The sequence below is a fragment of the Furipterus horrens genome, unplaced genomic scaffold, assembly GCF_987537825.1.
Source record: "Furipterus horrens unplaced genomic scaffold, mFurHor1.1.pri manual_scaffold_8, whole genome shotgun sequence".
NCBI lineage: Eukaryota > Metazoa > Chordata > Mammalia > Chiroptera > Furipteridae > Furipterus > Furipterus horrens.
The window spans coordinates 83,299,250-83,317,255 of NW_028327178.1; the positions used below are offsets into that span (position 1 = coordinate 83,299,250).

The window sequence follows — 18,006 nt, forward strand, 5'->3', positions numbered from 1 at the left end:
TTGAAAAGAAAGACTGTAGAAGAATTATGTATTGTTGGACATAAAACAGACCTTGGTGATAGGAAAGGCCAAACTCATATATTTTTTTTTTTATCACTGTGTGGTTGCCTCTCACTCGTGCCCCCAACGGGGGACCTGACGTGCAACCTAGTCATGTGCCCTGATTGGGAACCGAACCAGCGACACTTGGCTCGCAGGCCGATGCTCAATCCACTGAGCCTCAGCAGCCAGGCCCCAAACTCATTTTTATAAGAGAGTGCAGGTGAGGGAGCAGTTAACTGACTCGTCGGGCCACACAGCTAATGAGCACAGGTGTGTCATGTGTCTTGTCTAGGCCTAACTTTGAAGTTCCTTGGTAATACATGTCCTCTACTCACTATAAAATGACATTTCCCCGACTTCCAGGTCCTGGTGATAATATCCGAATGCTTCTGTGCACCACTTCCCAGGCATTTGTCTGAACACCCCGGTAAGTACCAAATTCCTTGAAATATGCTCTCTAGCTAGACATGAACAAAAATTCACACTTTTTTCTCTCTTAAATTAAAGAATATTTCACTGTGGCAGTCCCTCTTCCACTTCAAGTGTATGCCCTTCATGAATCAGTTGACACCTTTTTTCTTCATTCAAACTGGAATGAAAAGGGGAGGAGGGGAACTCACATTTATTAAGTCTGCTGTGTGCCAGTAACTATACAAGGTGCTTTAAAAGAAGTATCCTTAAATCTGTGTGCTATTCTACACTGTTTCTGAGACTAAATAACCCTGAATTTGCATGTTTTCAATCCTCTTATTGAAACTTTGGGTGAAGACTTTTATGAGACTTTGTAATTTTATGAGACTGTTGAATTTTATATAAGCTTATATTTCTTTTTAGTTTTTGAAGTTTTCAAGGCTTTGAGCCTTCCATAGAGACAGTGATGCACCACTTAACCACAGGAATACTTATGAGACTTAGGAGAAAGGCCTCGTTAGGCGTGACTGGGTCTTTGTGTAGACATCACAGAGGGCACTTACACATGCGTAGATGATACGCTCTGCTACTGTAACTGTGTGTGACGCTTTTATACAACTAGCAGAGCGGGTTTGTTTACACCAGTATCACTACAAACACACAAGTAATACATTGCAGCTGCTACATCATGAGGGCTCCTATAGGAATTTTTCAGCTCTGCTATAATCTTATGGGACTGCTGTGGTACATGCCGTACATCATTGATTGACATGTAAAGTGGAATATGACTATAATTAGAAGGTGTATTATGTTCCTTGGAATTCTTAGAAGTAACAGAAAGCCAATTTAAAGCAACTTAGGGGGGAAAAAAGAAAACTTTATTAGCACACATAACAAACTCTCTAGGGATGTTCTAGCTTCAAGCACAGCCCAAGGGATGTTAGATTTCGCTTTCCATGTGACTGATTCAGTGGCTGTCAACAGCAATAGCAATCACCATAGACAGAGAGAAAGCTTTTCCTCCTGCCTCTGACCAAAAATTGCTGGAGGACTCTGATTGGCCCAGCCTGTCATATGGTGAACTAATGACCATGACCAGTGAGTGGGTCACTGAGCCTTCTACAGGGTACAGAATACAAAGCATGCGGGACCTTTGCCCTCCCTGCCCACATGCTTTGCCAAGGTCAACACAGTTGGTGAAATCTCCTGAGAGAGACACAGAAGCCCTGGACGGGGCTGGGACACCAAGTGGAGGTCTGGCCTGTGTAATAAGAACTTAAATAAGGAGAAAACCATGGCATTGGCACACCCCCTTTTTTATTTTGCAGCCAAACACACTTATTTGGTTGCCGAATGACCATTGTTTTATTCAGAGGCTGCTCCCTCTCTTCCCTCCACAGAGCAGAATCAGAAGTCAGAGGAGGCTCGCAGGGCTGACCAGTTGCAGCAGGATGCAGAGGAGGAAAAAGATGATTCAAATGAAGAAGAAAACAAGGACAGCCTTGTAGATGATGAAGAAGAGAAGCAGGACCTTGGCGATGAGGATGAGGCAGAGGAGGAGGAGGAAGAGGAGGAGGAGGAAGAGGAGAGCCTGGCTGCTGGTGTGGATGAGGAGAGGGGTGCCTCCCAGGACCATGGGCCCCAGAGGAAGGCCAAGGAGAAAGCAGAACCTGATGAGACTGAGGAAGTTGCCCCTGAGCAGCCCCGTCCAACTGACGCAGAGGTGGCGGAGGACACGCTGAGGCAGCGCAAGAGTCAGCATGCTGACAAGGGACTGTAGGTGTAAAAACAGTATTTCCAAGAATATAGAGCAGAGGAGTATGTCACCTTCCCTCTGGTCTGCAGTTTAAACCAAATCCTCATTGTTGCCTGAGTGAGCAAGCTTCTCTTATATATAAAAAATGATCTCTAGTCCTGTGGTCTCATGACATTAAGCCTAATATATGTTAATGAAAATCTTTCAGGCATGACAATCAGGGTACGTGGTGTTAGGATATGTTTGGGAACTTGGGATGGGCACAAGTTTATCTGCTTGGCGCTGGAGAGCTTTGACCCAAGGAAGTAACTCCAGCCCTCAGGAGCAACGTTCCTTGACAAGGCTGCAGGCCCCACAGTGAAAGCAAAGCAGCCTGGCCATCCTCAAGTGCTTCCTCTTGTGTTAAATATTTATTTTTTGTCAAACTGTAAAAACATCAGGCATCATAGTACAGTGTCCCTTCAATAGAGAGAGAAATTGAGAAGGCCCTGGATATTGTGTAGAGAAGAGCTTGGAAGTCATTCCAACTCTACTCTCCCTTATTATGCTTTATTTCTTACCTTGAGTTATTTCCAGCATTCCCACCGTGGGCCCGCAGGCTCTCACACTTCTCACAGTGCTTCCTCAGTGAGCGGACTCAGACAGCAGCCGGGCTGACGTTAGCCACGTTTGTTCAACTTCAGGGTTTAGGTAATCCAGAACCACAGCCATGACGCCATGACTGCCAAGCCTCTCTAATGCGTTGTTGTAACCTTGGGAGATTCCAAGGAAGTAGGGATTTTACAGGAGAGAGTTGTATTGTTTTTTGCCAAAATGTAATTTTTTTCAAAAAAGTTCTTTTAGCACTCAACCCAGAAGTCCCCTAAGTGTTGCCAGTACAAGGTAGCCTTGTGAAGAAGGCTTGAACACTGTTGTTTTCCTTCCATCTCAAGGGGCTCCCTGGTCTTGAACCACTTTAATAACTGAAAAGCCATTTCTGGTTTTCCTTCAGGGATGTCCTCTGGTGAAAGAATTAATGTAAGTGAATATCTGGAAATGAAAGATTTGGTTTCATTTCCTTCTTCCTTAATGTTGTAAAGAATTTTATCCCTGTAAATCTCTCAATGCTCCATCTACTAAACGTACCCAAAGGGCCCAATTTCTTTTTTAAAAAATCCATCCATCTATTTCTGCCTTACCTGAGTTATGCCTTAGAATAAATTCATAAAATTAGATTCCAAGCTTATGAAAGATGACTAAAGTTGATTTTCTACACCCCTTGGGCCTGGATAAAAACTATAATAAGTAGTACAGGTTTATGGAATTCAAAAGTTTCTCTCATTTTTAAAAAGAAATATGCAGTATAGTCTTAGCTGGCTGTTTAGATAACCCTTTCCTTCTATGAACTTTGAACACTGGATCGCTTGTGGGAGGGGGAGGTTCTGAAACTGGCTGTCCTGTGGTTGAATGGGCCTGTTGCAAGCCTCACACAAAGGGAGTTTTTTTTTATTCTGCCCGAATCCAGTTTTTAGTGATGGTTATTTTTTATCTTTCCAGTTGAGTTACCTGACGGTCTCATCCCGCAGCATGGTGAGGTTCATTAAGAGCAACCAGCTTTCCGTGGCTGTAAAGCTGGGGAGATCCTGGCTGGGCCACGGACAGCGGATCTCACTGTCCTCCCCGCCCTTTGATGCTCTCCTGAAGACCCTTAGTAAAATGATTTCATCACCTTCCCCGCCCCCCGCCAAAAGAGTCACCGATATTTTTTCTTTTAAGACAGCAGCACAACCCCCAGTTTGAGGCCATCAGAGAACTAAGGGCCTGAAAAACCTTGACTTTTGCTCAATTCCTTTCCCTCCCACCAGGTAGGGTTCTGACACATCTTCATCCTAAGTGCCATCCTTCTGATGGTAGCCTCTCCGACTCCCTGATGCCAGGAAGCTGTTCTGGGTCATTGCTGAGGTGGGTGGGCTCTCCTGTCACTGGATTTCTGTCTCTTCCAATCAGCGGAAACATGTTTTCAAAGATCATTAAGTTCAAGTTTAGGGATGTAGAATAAGAAAGGTTTCAGTTTCCTTTTTCTGTACAATCTCCCCTCCCTCAATAAAATAATTTTTTGAAGTGGAGCATTTGACTAGAAGGGAGAGAATGAAGAAATAAAATCTACTTTGGCTTTTTAGAAATGTTAAGGCCAATTTTCAATTGGACCCCAAAAAGTACCTAATTATATAATTTTTTAAATGTATTTTCTTCCTCAGCAATACTTTAAGAAAAGAGAAAAACATCTTGGAGGAGAAAATACATTAAAAGTTTAAATGCCTGGCTATGAGAACCATTTTTCCTATTTTTTAACCTCCTGGCAAAAGATGGGGTTTTTACCAATGGTCTGATAAATACACATTCAATTTCATTTCTTTTCACTTGTAGCCTTCAAATTTGTTTCCAGTACTAACAACGTAAAACTAACGGAAAAAAAGTCAACCTATTATAATTTGAAATTAGATTAATATTTCAATAGAATTTTAAGGATATTTCTTATAGCTAGTACATTTATTCTAGAAGTCAAGTATATGGAAATACGATTTTGATTTAAAGAGTTAAAAATAATCATGCTTTCCTATATTGTAATGTCAGTTATTTAATTACACAGTAGTATTTTGTATAAATCAAAATTAGGTGACCGGAGTTTGAAACGGGGGTACAGTGCTTGACATCCGAGTGGTTGTAGCAGGGTGCCTTTCCTTAGCTCCTCTGATTACTCATCCCTTGGTAGTTCTGCTGCACCATCTCACCTTGCTTAGAGATCTCATATTGCGGCAGCATAAGCCAATCGCACATCTTTCTTTCCCTTGAAGTATAAGCATTGAATGGGCTGAGAGGCGGGTCTCATTCGGCTCTGCATGAGTGCACACACCTAACCTCATGCATATGCTCCCTTCCAGCCATAGGCCTCTACATAAAGAAATTCAAAACAACTACTGTAGTAAAAAGTAAACAAGCCAAAGCTTGTTTGGCATTTTACACTGGAGAATGCCGAATTTTGGTTTATTTATGACCAAAACCCCTTGTTGATAGCTATGGTGTTGCGGTGGGGTTTGGGCGTATGTAAGCCCACAGAGCCTGCATCCTGTAATGCCTGTGGGTAGATGATAAACCGTCTTCCAGGGCAGGTACTTAACGTGTAACTTTTTATTACCGAGTCCTTCAAGAGTGGACCCTGTATGTTGCTTTACAGGATGGGAAACATTTAAGGGTCAAAAAAAAATCCCAACATACCAAGATAGGGTTCTCCTGAGAGTTCAGCATATAACCTCAAGTTGGTATGAAGTGTGAGAGAAAGGAGATTGGTGCTTTTGCTAATGTATCAATATTTATCTGTCCTTTATCTCAGTGTGGAAGTGTTATTTCTGCCAGTGTTACAAATGTCTGGTTACCCACCATATCAAATAACAACAACATTTTGGAAAGTACTCATGTAAACCTTTTGTGCCAACAGAAGAGTTCCTTGTTTAGTATCTGTTACCTCAGTCCTATGTTTTGATCCTTTTAAGGATTATAGCTTGTCTTGAAAAACAAAACGTGGTATCATCAAGTGTGATGAACCCTTGCCAGCTTTTTGAACAGCTTTCCTGAACCAGAAGGTTTGGTTGAAAGGCCTGTGATAGCTTCAGAACAGGACATGGCCTTCAGATGGCTTCTTCACAGTCAGGTTTCATGTGAACTGTGACATTGTGTATGTGTGACTCATGCGTCATTGATATTTTCCAATATAGTTTAATTGTATTTGTTACTAAGTAGCTTCTTTGTGCAAATGCAATTTTTATACTGAAAATCTTATTTGTATTTAAATGTTATAAATGTATTATTTATATTCTTTGTAATAGCCTTTATTTTGTTGCCCAGTGATACTTCTTTTTCTCTTCATCCATGTATTCTTTGCTTCTTCAAACAGTATTTGCAGCAGTTGGAATCAAGATAGGGGTTCTAGCACTGCCTGCGTTGCAAAGCACCTTAATCACAAGATTGTGCATAATTCCTGATCCTGTATGTTTTCATTTTATGTAAACTTGCATTTGCCTTAAAACCCAAGAAAGATGATAACTAAGTAAAAACAAAACAATGTATTGCTTTTTATATAAGTATTTTCACAAAAGTTATTTGCCTAAGTGGTGAAAAATATTACTTTGTTTAAAGATAATTTTCCTCTGTGTCCATCCTCAATCCAGTCTGTTCATTTTTTCTCTCTCTCCTCCTTGACTGGTGAAACCCAAACCATGTGCCTTTAGCTGTTCTGGGAAGTGCACAAAACCAAGGAGGAACCATCCGAGGGCTCCGTGACACAGCCTATTGTGAGCCCGTAGGATCTCACTGCAGTCGCCTCTCCGTCTCCCTCCATCCTGAGGTCAAAGGGAGGCCAGGGGTGGAGCAGATGTCAAGTGAGGCTTCTGTAACCCTTCAAGACACTGTACTGACCTGGTTTCCCAGGGTATTCAGAAGACTGCTCAGCACCCAACCCTTCCTATCATTAAAGCAGTGGAAAAGCACACAGGATGTGAGGTGACTTACAGACACCCTTGGGAACTAAAATAATGGAGGTGACATTTTTCACTTTTGAAAAAATGTGGGGGGATATGTAGTGAAATAATTAAATTTCCACACCACTAAGTTCCTCTGTCAGAGAAACTAGCTCAGAATACATACTTGTCTATACAGTGAGAAACGTCTGCTAAGCAGTGTCTCAGCCTATGTGAACTTGGCTGCTCACCCTTGGTGGGAGCAGAACATGTCGTTTTTGAAGTCAATGAGAGAGTTACCAAATGCAACCCCCTGCTTTACCACAGTCTTCAAGGCTTTTTAGAATGTATTCCACAGTAACAGGAATTCTTTTTTACAACATGCGAACTTCTTGAGATTGATAACTATTAGGCTAGCCTAGACTGTGCTAACAGACTCCCCAAATTCAGGACCTTTAACAATTTTATTATCCTTTCACTTGGTCCACCTCAGGCATCCCACTCAGGCAGAAATGGCTATGATTTAGGCAGGTTTTCCTGGGACACAGGTCAAGGGAGGCTTTGTCCTCTTAACATGTGGCTTCTAAGGTGGCTGTGATCACTTTCGTCCCAACCAGTCAAAAGGGGAAAGGGCGTGGAGGAACATTCCCGGGAAGTTCTAAGGGTAGGCTGCTGAGAGGCACACATGCACTATTTCTGGTCACATTTCCGCTGAGGGACTTAGTCACTGGCTCACGCCTAACGGAAAGGGAGGCTGAATTAATCATCCTGGCCACAATGACTTTATCATACCTTCCTTTGTGAACCGAGTGCCTCACAAGCCACGCTCCAGGGGAATAGTAGGAATGCCTACGTGGCAGGAGAGAATACACATGAAACCAACGCTGGTTGTCTTCCTTCTGGACTTGGCCATTATTGGTCTGCAAGTTCCCAACGTTTTCAGATTGTGGTGGTGTGTTCTCATAGCAATTATGTTTTACTTGAGAAGATGGACATTAATAAGCGGGATAAGAGCTCCAAAAGGGAAACTTAAGAGATGGTACGTGAGTTTATGAAAAAGGAGGCTGATCTGGGCTGAGGGTTTAGGTGGTAACCTGCAACCAGGAGGGCAAGGTTAGGCATTGTGGTGGCAGAGATGGACGTGGGATCCCTCAGGAACACGCAAACGACATTTAAGCTACACACGCGGAGAAACAGGACTGGCATTTATCTCAGTGGCAGATTCTGAGTTGCGTTTGCCTTTTGTATGGAGGGGTGATTGAAGCATCACTTCTGGTTTTGTTTTTTGATCTTTGCATGATCTTCATCTCCCATTTTAACATTTTTGAAATCAGTATATATTGAAATCAGTAATTTATAGACTCCATAAATATCCCTAAATGTGATTCTAGTTAATAGACATCTAATTAATCATATTAATCTAAATATTACCCTTTGGAAAGTTTGTGCCACAAATTCTTTGTGTTCTGTTGTTACTGGTAGAGCATGCGGGGATAATTCCTAAAATTGTTTATTACAGTTTCTGAAGTAGAGACGATAGAATAAACCCAGACCACATTTGTGTCCTAAAGGAACCAACTGCTAGGCTCACAAAATTAGAGTTGTTATTCGTTGGGATTGTTCTTCAAACTCTAGCTCTCCATGCAATAAATCCTAAGCTTGAGTCTCAATCTAATAAATAGCATTAGAAACCAGCAGGTTATGAGTTGACTATTGACTATTAACTCTTTTTGACTAATAACAATATTGTACAGAGTATTCTAAACTTTCCACATCACTGCCTGCTTCATTAATGGAAACCAGCTGTGGGCAAAGCCCTGATTAAGCTATAGCATCAAGTCATTTGACCCTCAGAGTGTTTATTCTACTGACTGGAAAAGTAAGTGTTACCTCTTAACAGAGCAAATTGTCCTTTTAAATGGCATAAAATAGTGTGATTTCTGTGCTTTTTAACATATATGAGTAGTATTAGCATTTGTTTAAAACTACAGGTCTACACACAATCCTAGTGACAGGTTAAAGCAGTGGCCTGAAGAAAGGCTCCTGACTATTTTTGAGCAAGGATAACTGCTTAATCCATAATATGCAAACAAAATAGTGATTTAGGGTAAACCCAAGTCAGGAGAGATCTTATTGTACTTTGTTCAAAAATCGTTAAATTGTTGGCCTTTTAGCAGGCTAATGATATGAATCTCCAAAGAGGACTTTCATCTAGCACTTCTAAAACTTATATAACAACAAATATTGTGGAGCAGAAGAATTGAAATCTGTCCCACTACAAAAATTAGAAATGTTAACTAAAGTGTAACTAACATCTTTTTAAAGGCAGAGCTGAATGCAAAAGAAAGCAAAATACACAGGGGCCAACAGCCACGAGGCAAGTAAAGTGACCTGGTACTGGAACTGCCCCAGTGATGGAGATGGTGGAGACCTGTTGCCCTAGGTAACCAGAGAGTGTAGGTTTCACTGGCCACATAGGTATAGGATGCAAGGTTTTGACTGTAGCAGATGGAATGTGGGAACTGAAATTGCATAAAATTTCCAGCTACAGCTTCAGTGAAACAAACAAACAAATAAAATTGCTCACTAGCACATGGAGACTACAAGAAAGCTCATCTGTCTTGGCCTGGTCTTTGTGTTGAAAAACTAGACTTCCCTGAGGAATCATATGGACCTGACCTTACACCAATTGAAATTTGAATTTACACTAGCTTCATAGTCTCAAAACCAAGAAATACTCATAAAAATGCTAACAGAGGATGGCGGGGGTGGGGTTGTCTACTAGCAGAAACAAGCACAGAACTGTTATTGATAATACCCTCAACATGGCATAAAGATTGCTGTAGAAAAAGCCCCACTAAGATGAACTTGCAATCCAAATTACAAATTACACGTAGAAACTATCCATCAGACAGCAGGATTAGACTTGCCCTTATTCTTGAAGTAATATTGTCAGATTAAAAAAAGCTTTAAACTTAAAATGTATTAAAAACACGAAAGGAGGGACATAAAACACGATAGAATAAAGTACTTCTTTCCTCAGAATAATGTACTTATGGTTCATTCTTTCTATTGCTGTGTAGAATTTCATTGAGTGAATATATGTATTACATTGTTTATTCATTCTACAGAATGAATTGATAAACGTGATGTTTCCATTTTTTGGCTGACCCTTTGAATCTTCTGCTAATGAGACATGTTCTTGACTACTTTACTAAGAACAATCTTTGGGTGAAATACTGGAATGTCAGAGATACATTCCTTAGGATTTTCCAAGATTCGTTCTTGGAGCATCAAAGAGCAACATATATCACCCTCCAGGAGGCAGATATTTGAAAAAACAGATACTAAAGCAGGTCTTCCTGGGGTTGAATCCCAGGTACACCACTAGCCAGTGGTGTTAAATTAGTCAAGTTACCTAACTTCCCTGACTCATCTTTACAGTGGGAGTAGTAAAGGAAATCCACATTCAGTAATGAAGTTCTCGAAGGCATCGGAGTTTAAAAGATACACGTGTAATGAAATACCAGGTTACCAGGCCAGGATCTAAGATTTGAAAGGTTAGGGATGCGATCCTGGCATTGGGGCTGCTTGTCTCCTGAGGGCATTTGCTATTTCTAGGAGTAGGGGAGGACAGTATGTTACAGAGCCTGAGTCATGCTTTTGAGAGCTTCGGCTGAGGAGACAAGGATTGGCTAAGGAAGGGAGGGCCTGTGGAAACCCCTTGGCTGGGTTAGGTCTCTAAAAGGGTTCACACTAGAAAAAAGGATGAACCAGAAGTAGGCAGGCCCCCACAGCTCAGCCTTGATCTATTCAGCTCCTAAAAATAGGTTGATAAGATTCTAGAAGCAAACATAAATGCTGGGACGAAGCAAATGGGTAATGATTGAGTTAAGTTGAGTGGTGGATTCTCTTCCCGTTTTTACTTCGCTATGAGATAGGATTCCATGGTCTAAATAAATCCTGAGGTTACTATATAGCCCTATCTCTGTGGATTGTTGCATTCAAAGGACCATAATCTAACAATCAAAAGGAAGCATTAAGTTCCTTATATTCCTTTCATTCTCTGACTCTTAGTACCCAAAGCCATGTCTTTCTCAAGCCAGCCTTATCCCCCCTTTTATTCCTGAGTCTATCCCTGAAATGCTCTCTATGGTGTTCCCAAAGTGTGAACTGTTTCCCCCTCTATTTTGCTCTTACCTACCAGCTCTCTACTTTTACCTTTCCTGGAGAAAGATCCTTTCTGACACACATACCCCATCTTGGCTTATAAGGCCCTTCTTACTGCACAATTAAGCCACAGAGCTCCACAGAAGTAGAAAATATCAAAATGACATTGCCACAATTCTCCTTGATTGAGAGGTGAGGTGAGAGGGAGGATATGAATACCCAGATGTCAAAAGGAATTGTGCCTATGTGCCTATTACACTTTCCATTTGCTGCCCCCCAACTTTCCTAGTTTATTCCGGGCAAGGCAAAATCTCTGCCAGGTTCAGTTGCCTCTGCCAAAACTCATCACTCTCCTTTCCGCAATCAGTGGAGGCAGAGAATGGGAAAACTCCCCAATGGCCAACATGTCAGCTTTAGTTTTTAATCCCTTCCCCTGCTGAGAATCTCCACTCCACTCCTTTAATCCCCATTCTTCATAGAATGAAAGATAGTTTATCTGACAGACACCCTTGAGGTAGAGGCTACTGCAAGATACCCCTCTTTTCCACAATAGAAACCAGCATTGGCCAGTCCCGTCCCCCAGGGGTGATCTCTACATGGACTCACCCATGCTGGGTTCTTTCAAATCTACTCTCACGACAGGAAACCTACCTGAACTAGAAGAAAATGTGTGCCCATTCTGCAAGAGGAGCTCTCTTGGGGTCTCTATTTGAGATTTGGATGTTGTTGATGCTCATCCAAGAAAACTTCAATAAGATGGAATATCCTTGCAATCACTTCCAGTTCCCTAAATCAGATCAAGCTCTCTGGTGTGAGCCCTGTTAGCTGGTCCTAAGTCCATTATAATCTCTTCTTTATCCGTCTCAGCCTAGGTCTGCTTCACCAATAGTGAAAATTAATGAAGCTCTTGCTTCAGGATTAAAACCCAGCAAATCTTGGCTCACTAACCTACTCCAATCAATAGATTTGCCAAGCCTCCATATCCCTGGCAGACAGTTCACCTTAGGAATTCTTCCAGCCACTTACTTCTTCTGGACACATTCTCTCAAAACCATATCATTAATGACAACGTTTCTAGTTTTGACTTCATAAGTCACCCCTGGTGTAGAATGTTAGATGCTGGCATCTTTTTATTTTTGTGTATATTCATCTTTACCATTTTGGTGGAATGCTTAAATCACACCTCAAGACTTTTTTGATTTGGCCTTTCTTTGGCATGGTATGTCCACAAATCTCAGGTTTCTGGGAGCTATTATCCTGTTCCAGTCATTCCAAAGTCTGCTTCAAGTTGACTTCCACCACAGCAGCCAGATACCCCTGGATGAACCTGTTCACCACAAGTGGAGCAAGGCAGCAGCTTTGGATTGCTCCAAGCAGAACTGACACCAGGCCTGCTCTTTTTGTTGAGAATGGGATATAATTTTTAAGACATTAGATGGCTCTGGAATCTCTCTTAAAATCAATGTCCAGTTTGCAATTTCTTTTGTTCTACAGACAATCTCAACTGAATACATTAATATGTACTTTGTAAGTCTGATTTCCAAATTGTAACTATTTTTCCATCTCCCCCTTCCAATTATAGTTTTCATTTCAGCAAAGCCTCCACCACATTGTTCTGCTCTGATTTTCTGGAGTTGATTCAAGAACCCACACTTTATTTCATTGTTCCAAGAGTCTGGCCTTCATACAAAAATGCACTATTGACTCAGGTGATAATTTAATTCAAGGTGCAGTTGAATGTCACATTACAAATCCAAAGACTCGGAGATTCACTCCCAAAATATAACCCAACTAAATTCAGGGGCTCTAAATGTTTCAGTCCTCCCAGTCAGTACCACTCACCCCAGGAACCAGATACATACATAATTAATTCTATGTCTAGAAAGATACTAAGGAAAGTCGAATTCATTATCCAGACTGACATTTCTTAAAAGCTACACTGATCTCTTATATTATTCTACTATTTCTTACGTGAATACACAGGGTTACCCTTTAACTTCCACTTCTTTCTCATTCCCCATTCTCTTCCCCACAAACTTTCTCTGCATACTTTTTCCTTGTTCTTCCCTTTTTTTCCCATGCCTCATTTTTTTTTCTCTTTTCATAAATATATCTCACCATTTTACTGCTGCAAATCTTTTTTTATCTTTTATTTTCTCCTCCCTCACCTCCACCTGACTGTTCTGAATTTACATGATAAGTCTAGGGTAAAGGAGGAGGGCAAAGAGGAAGATGGGATACAGCTATGCTATTCCTTCTGTGGGGAATCATAAAATATTCATAAATTAATATATTGTCCCTGTCACATTACAATGAAATAATAAATTACAGCTGATAGAATTTGTTGCCTCTATTTTTTTTTTTTTTTTTGGCCCACCACTTCCTTTTCCACTTTTCTCTTTTTTCTAAGTTTGACACTTTGAGTCTTCAATCTAAAATTAGAAATAAAATATTTCTTTTTCTAGCAAGTTTTACACTTGAGTGAAAGATATTATAATGAGTTCCCATGTTAGTGATATTGATTCCATTCAATTCTTTCTGTTTTTCCAGAAGTAAATTAGCCTTGAGTATATAGAGAAAGCAAATCCAGCATGGAAAGAATTTTTTTCTCATAACTTCTGACTGTGAAAACAGTGGAGGTTGGGGCAGTGGAAGAAACTGCTGGCCTCTCAGGAGAGTCCATTTAAAGGGACCACATGGTCCTAGAATATACACAAGTCCACCCACTCTGGAAACCACCACCAGGGCAACAGCTAGAGGGACTCCAGTCACATACAGAAAGTAGGTGAAGTGACTGGACATGGGTCGAGTCCCAAGCAAGCCTCTAACAGCCAGGCAGTTGCATTGTGCCCTCGCCAAACCCTCCCCCACATACAGAGCCACAAAGCAGTGAAGCTGGTTTCCCCGCCCTGATACGTTACCTAAGACTCCACTCCATACTACTTAACAGGTGTGCCAAGGCAGGGAGTCAAAGCAGCTCTACCTAATACACAGGAACAAACACAGGGAGGCTACCAAATAGAGGAGACAAAGCCCCAGAAAAATAACTAAATGAGATGGAGATAGCCAACTTATCACATGCAGAATTTAAAACACTGCTGATAAGGATGCTCAGAGAATTCACTGAGTACTAAGTGAAATAAAGAAAAATCCATGGGGAACCAATAGTGAAGGGAAGGAAGCCAGGATTCAAATCAATGATTTGGAACATAAGGAAGAAATAAACAGTCAACCCAAAAGATTATCACCTAAACTGAATGAAAAACCATGAATTTAAAAAAACAAAAAGAAAATAAGAAGACTCTAGGACATCTCTAAAACAGCCAACATCTGAATCATAGGGATACCATAAGGAGAAGAGAAAAAGCAAGAAAATTAAAACTTACTTGAAAAAAATAATGGAAGAATACTTTCCTAATTTGGTGAAGAAAATAAACATTCAAGTTCAAGAAGCACAGAATATCCCAGACAAGCTAGACTCAAAGAGAACCACACCAAGACAGATTATAATTAAAAAGCCAAATGTTAAAGAGGGAATCTTAAAAGCAGCAAGAGAAAAGCAGAGAGTTAAACATAAAGGAGTTCCCATAAGACCATCAGTTGAGTTCTCAAAAGAAACTTTGAAGGCAAGAAGGGACTAGCAAGAAGTACTCAAAATGATGAAAAGCAAGGACCTACAATCAAGATCACTCTATCCAGCAAAGTTATCATAAAATTGAAGGGCAGATAAAGTGCTTCCCAGACAAGATATGGCTAACGGAGTTCATCATCACCAAATCCTTATTATAGGAAACGTCAAAGGGACTTATTTAAGAAAAAGAAGATCAAAACTATGAACATTAAAATGAAAACAAACTCACATCTATCAATAACTGAATCTAAAAATTAAAAACAAACTAAGCAAACAACTAGAACAGCAATAGGATCATAGATATGGAGATCATTTTGAGGGTTATCAGTGGGGAGGGTAAAGGGGGAGAATAGGGAAAAGGTACTGGAATTAAGAAACATAATTGGTAGGTACAGAATAGACAGGGGGATGTTAAGAATGGTATAGGAAATGTAGTGGCCAAAGAACTTATATGCACAATCCATGAACATGAACTAAGGGGAGAATTGCTGGAGGGAAGGGAGTACCAGGCAGAGGGGGAAAAGGGGGAAAATTGGGACAACTGTAATAGCATAATCAATAAAATATACTTTAAAAAAAAAAGAATAAAACACACACACACACACACAAGAACTCAGGTTTGAGTCTCAACTTCTCTTTACCAACCTTTTCCAAACTGTCCTGAAAACGTCCGTCGGCGGCGGCAGCCGTCCGTCTCGAGAGACGATGGTGTAGCTTCTTAAGAGTCTATCTGCCCCGCCGAGAATGGCTGTGCAGTCCGACTCGGGAGTGACATCGTATCTGTCTCCTCCCGTGTTGAATCGACATCTTGCGATGACGCTGAAGCTACAGAGCCTGGGCAGGGTGATATGGAGGGTCCGCTGTTGCCCATGCAGCAGACCCCCCCCTCTCTTCGCAGCTGAAGGGTCCAAGGGAAAGACGGAGTCAATACAGCTTGGCTTCAGGTGCGCCGCAGGAGTTGCCGGTGTTGACTACAACGTCAAACCGCCTTAGGGACTCCGGCTCCGGATTTTCTGTCAGGGTTTACTCCCTTAGCCTTTCCCCTGAAGAGGTATGCCGCAAGGCAGCGGAGGTTTTTTGGAGTCAGAGTTTTCCTTCTCTGATGTACCCTGACTGGAAGATCGAACCAGCGACACTTAGCTCGCAGGCCGACGCTCAATCCACTGAGCTAAACCAGCCAGGGCCATATGCTCATATATATATATATATAGATATATATATACATCTCTCTCTCTCTCTCTCTCTCTCTCTCTCTCTCTCTCTCTCTCTCTCTCTCTATATATATATATATATATATATATATATATATATATATATATATATACGGGTGGCTTTTGATCATCTTAGAAAGCTAAATTGTACACCATACTGAACAGAATTTATGAATAGGTGTTTGTTTTTACGTTCTCTTTTTGTCATGGGCACTGAATGGACCAGGTGGCTTAAGGAGAGCTTGTCCCAATCTGTGTTGTCTTGGAAGACAGTCCAAGATGTTTAACAATAAAATTAACGTGGGTGGGGGAACCAATGGCAGTGAAGGATGTTGATCAAAGAACAGGAATATATATAATTTGCAAAACTCTTTCCTTCTGCTCCCACCCTCTACCAACATTCCCCACCACCACCCCGCACCCCGTCCCTGTAAACTAAAAGGACAGAAGTTGAATAACGTCCAGTTATTGTTAATATAACAAGAATGGTTTGTGTGACATCAATGTAACCTGACAGCCAAAGAGAGTGGACAGGAATGCACATGTGTGAACAATGACAACTTCACTATACTAGTAAGTGGGGGTGATAGATGCCATTGAGTATGTGTGTCTTGTGGCTGTCACATTCAAAATGACTGAGTAAGTAGAACAACAAATCTGCATCAAATTTTGTGTTAAACTTGAATATTCCTCTGTGAAAACTATCGGGATTTTTCAAAAGGATGCAGCTATGGGCAACTGGTGATTGGCAGCTTTATCATGACAATGCACCCGGTCATGCATCATGCCTCATGCAAAGTTTTTTGGTGAAACATCAAATTACCCAGGTGACTCAGCCATACTAAAGCCTAGATTTGGCACCCTATAACTTCTGGCTTTTCCCAAAACTAAAATCACCTCTGAAAGGGAAGAGATTTCAGACTGTCAATGAGATTCAAGAAAATACAACGAAGCAGCTAATGGTGATTGGGAGAACTGTGTGAGGTCCCATGATGCCTACTTTGAAGGGAACTGAGGCATCATTGTCCTATGTATAATGTTCCTTGTATCTTGTATCTTCAATAAATGCCTCTATTTTTCATATTACATGGCTCGATACCTTCTGGACAGACCTCATACACACACACACATAGAGACACACATTTAAAGGTAACTTTTATAAAGTTAGGGTAAAATGACTCACATACAGAAATGTGAATATACATTAAATATTTTATTTACCTGATAATCAATAAGAGAACCAAATAGAAAAGATTAAAACACAGACATATTTCTGGATCAGGAGCATTAAAATGAATGTTTACATGGAAGTAATACTGGTGTTCCTACAAGAGGGAAAGGGAAGTGTATTGATCTTTTATAGGACAGGACTGACTTTACTTGCCTATAGATGAGAATTATTTTGCATTTTCATTAGATGTGTATAATGTATAGAGTTCTTAAATAGAGACAGTAAGAGACTGAAATTAGATAATCTGTAAGGTTATCACCTAAACAACCATAGTTTTTATTGAAGCTCATATTTTTCCTATACATATTTATGTTAATAAATGTCATCAGTGATCCATGGAACCCACTTCGGGAAATGACTTTAGAAGCTACTGCCTTTCCATTTCTATATCATTCAAGGGAAAAGGGTGTAGGGGGAAAGGCAGATACAAAATAGATTGTGTCTCATTAGTTGAACTTTAATTTCAGGCACTGCTCATTTGATATGTATTCAAATATTTGGAGAACTTATGTATCCTCTATGAGCAGGAATTATTTAATGTTACCAAATGTTGACTTCTGGAGCAGTAGATAGTAACTTTAGACTGGAAGAATAATAAAACACAATCTATTTCTGCTGAGAAATATTGACCAAAGATAAATAACCTGCCCATAAACCATAATTTTAAGTCCATCATTTTATATTTCCTGTACTTTTAAAATTAGGTTATCCTTTGAGAAATTGTTTCCTGCACATTGAAAATGATGCCATCTCCTTTCTGGAAGACGTTGGCGTCTACCAATACCGAAATCTCATTAACAGACACTTTCTTGCTACTGAGAGCTGATGAACAGCATAATTTGTATGACACATGTCCACATGAATTCTGGAAAATCCTATTAAGGTAAAAGGGCTGAGAGTTATGGAGCTGGCCTGGTTCCCAATGTTGTCTAACTGGACTGAAGGGATGAATGTGGATGCTAAGAGGACAAGGAGGTAGACACAGGTGTGCTGACTTGCGAGAAAGCTCCAGAGGTTGATATATTGTTATTGTTCTCAGGAGTGACATAAGAGCTCAGAGG

At 40.7% G+C, this 18,006-nt stretch overlaps 1 protein-coding gene across 1 annotated transcript in view; it reads left to right on the forward strand.

Moving 5' to 3' along the window:
- TMX4 (thioredoxin related transmembrane protein 4) overlaps positions 1 to 5,182 on the forward strand; it is a 42,085-nt gene extending 36,903 nt beyond the window's left edge. The window contains exons 7-8 of the mRNA XM_090286060.1: positions 406 to 469; positions 1,854 to 5,182. Coding sequence (XP_090142186.1) covers positions 406 to 469; positions 1,854 to 2,233 — 444 coding nt within the window. The 3' untranslated portion in view covers positions 2,234 to 5,182. The remainder of the gene's footprint in view (positions 1 to 405; positions 470 to 1,853) is intronic.
- The last annotated feature ends 12,824 nt before the right edge of the window (positions 5,183 to 18,006 follow it).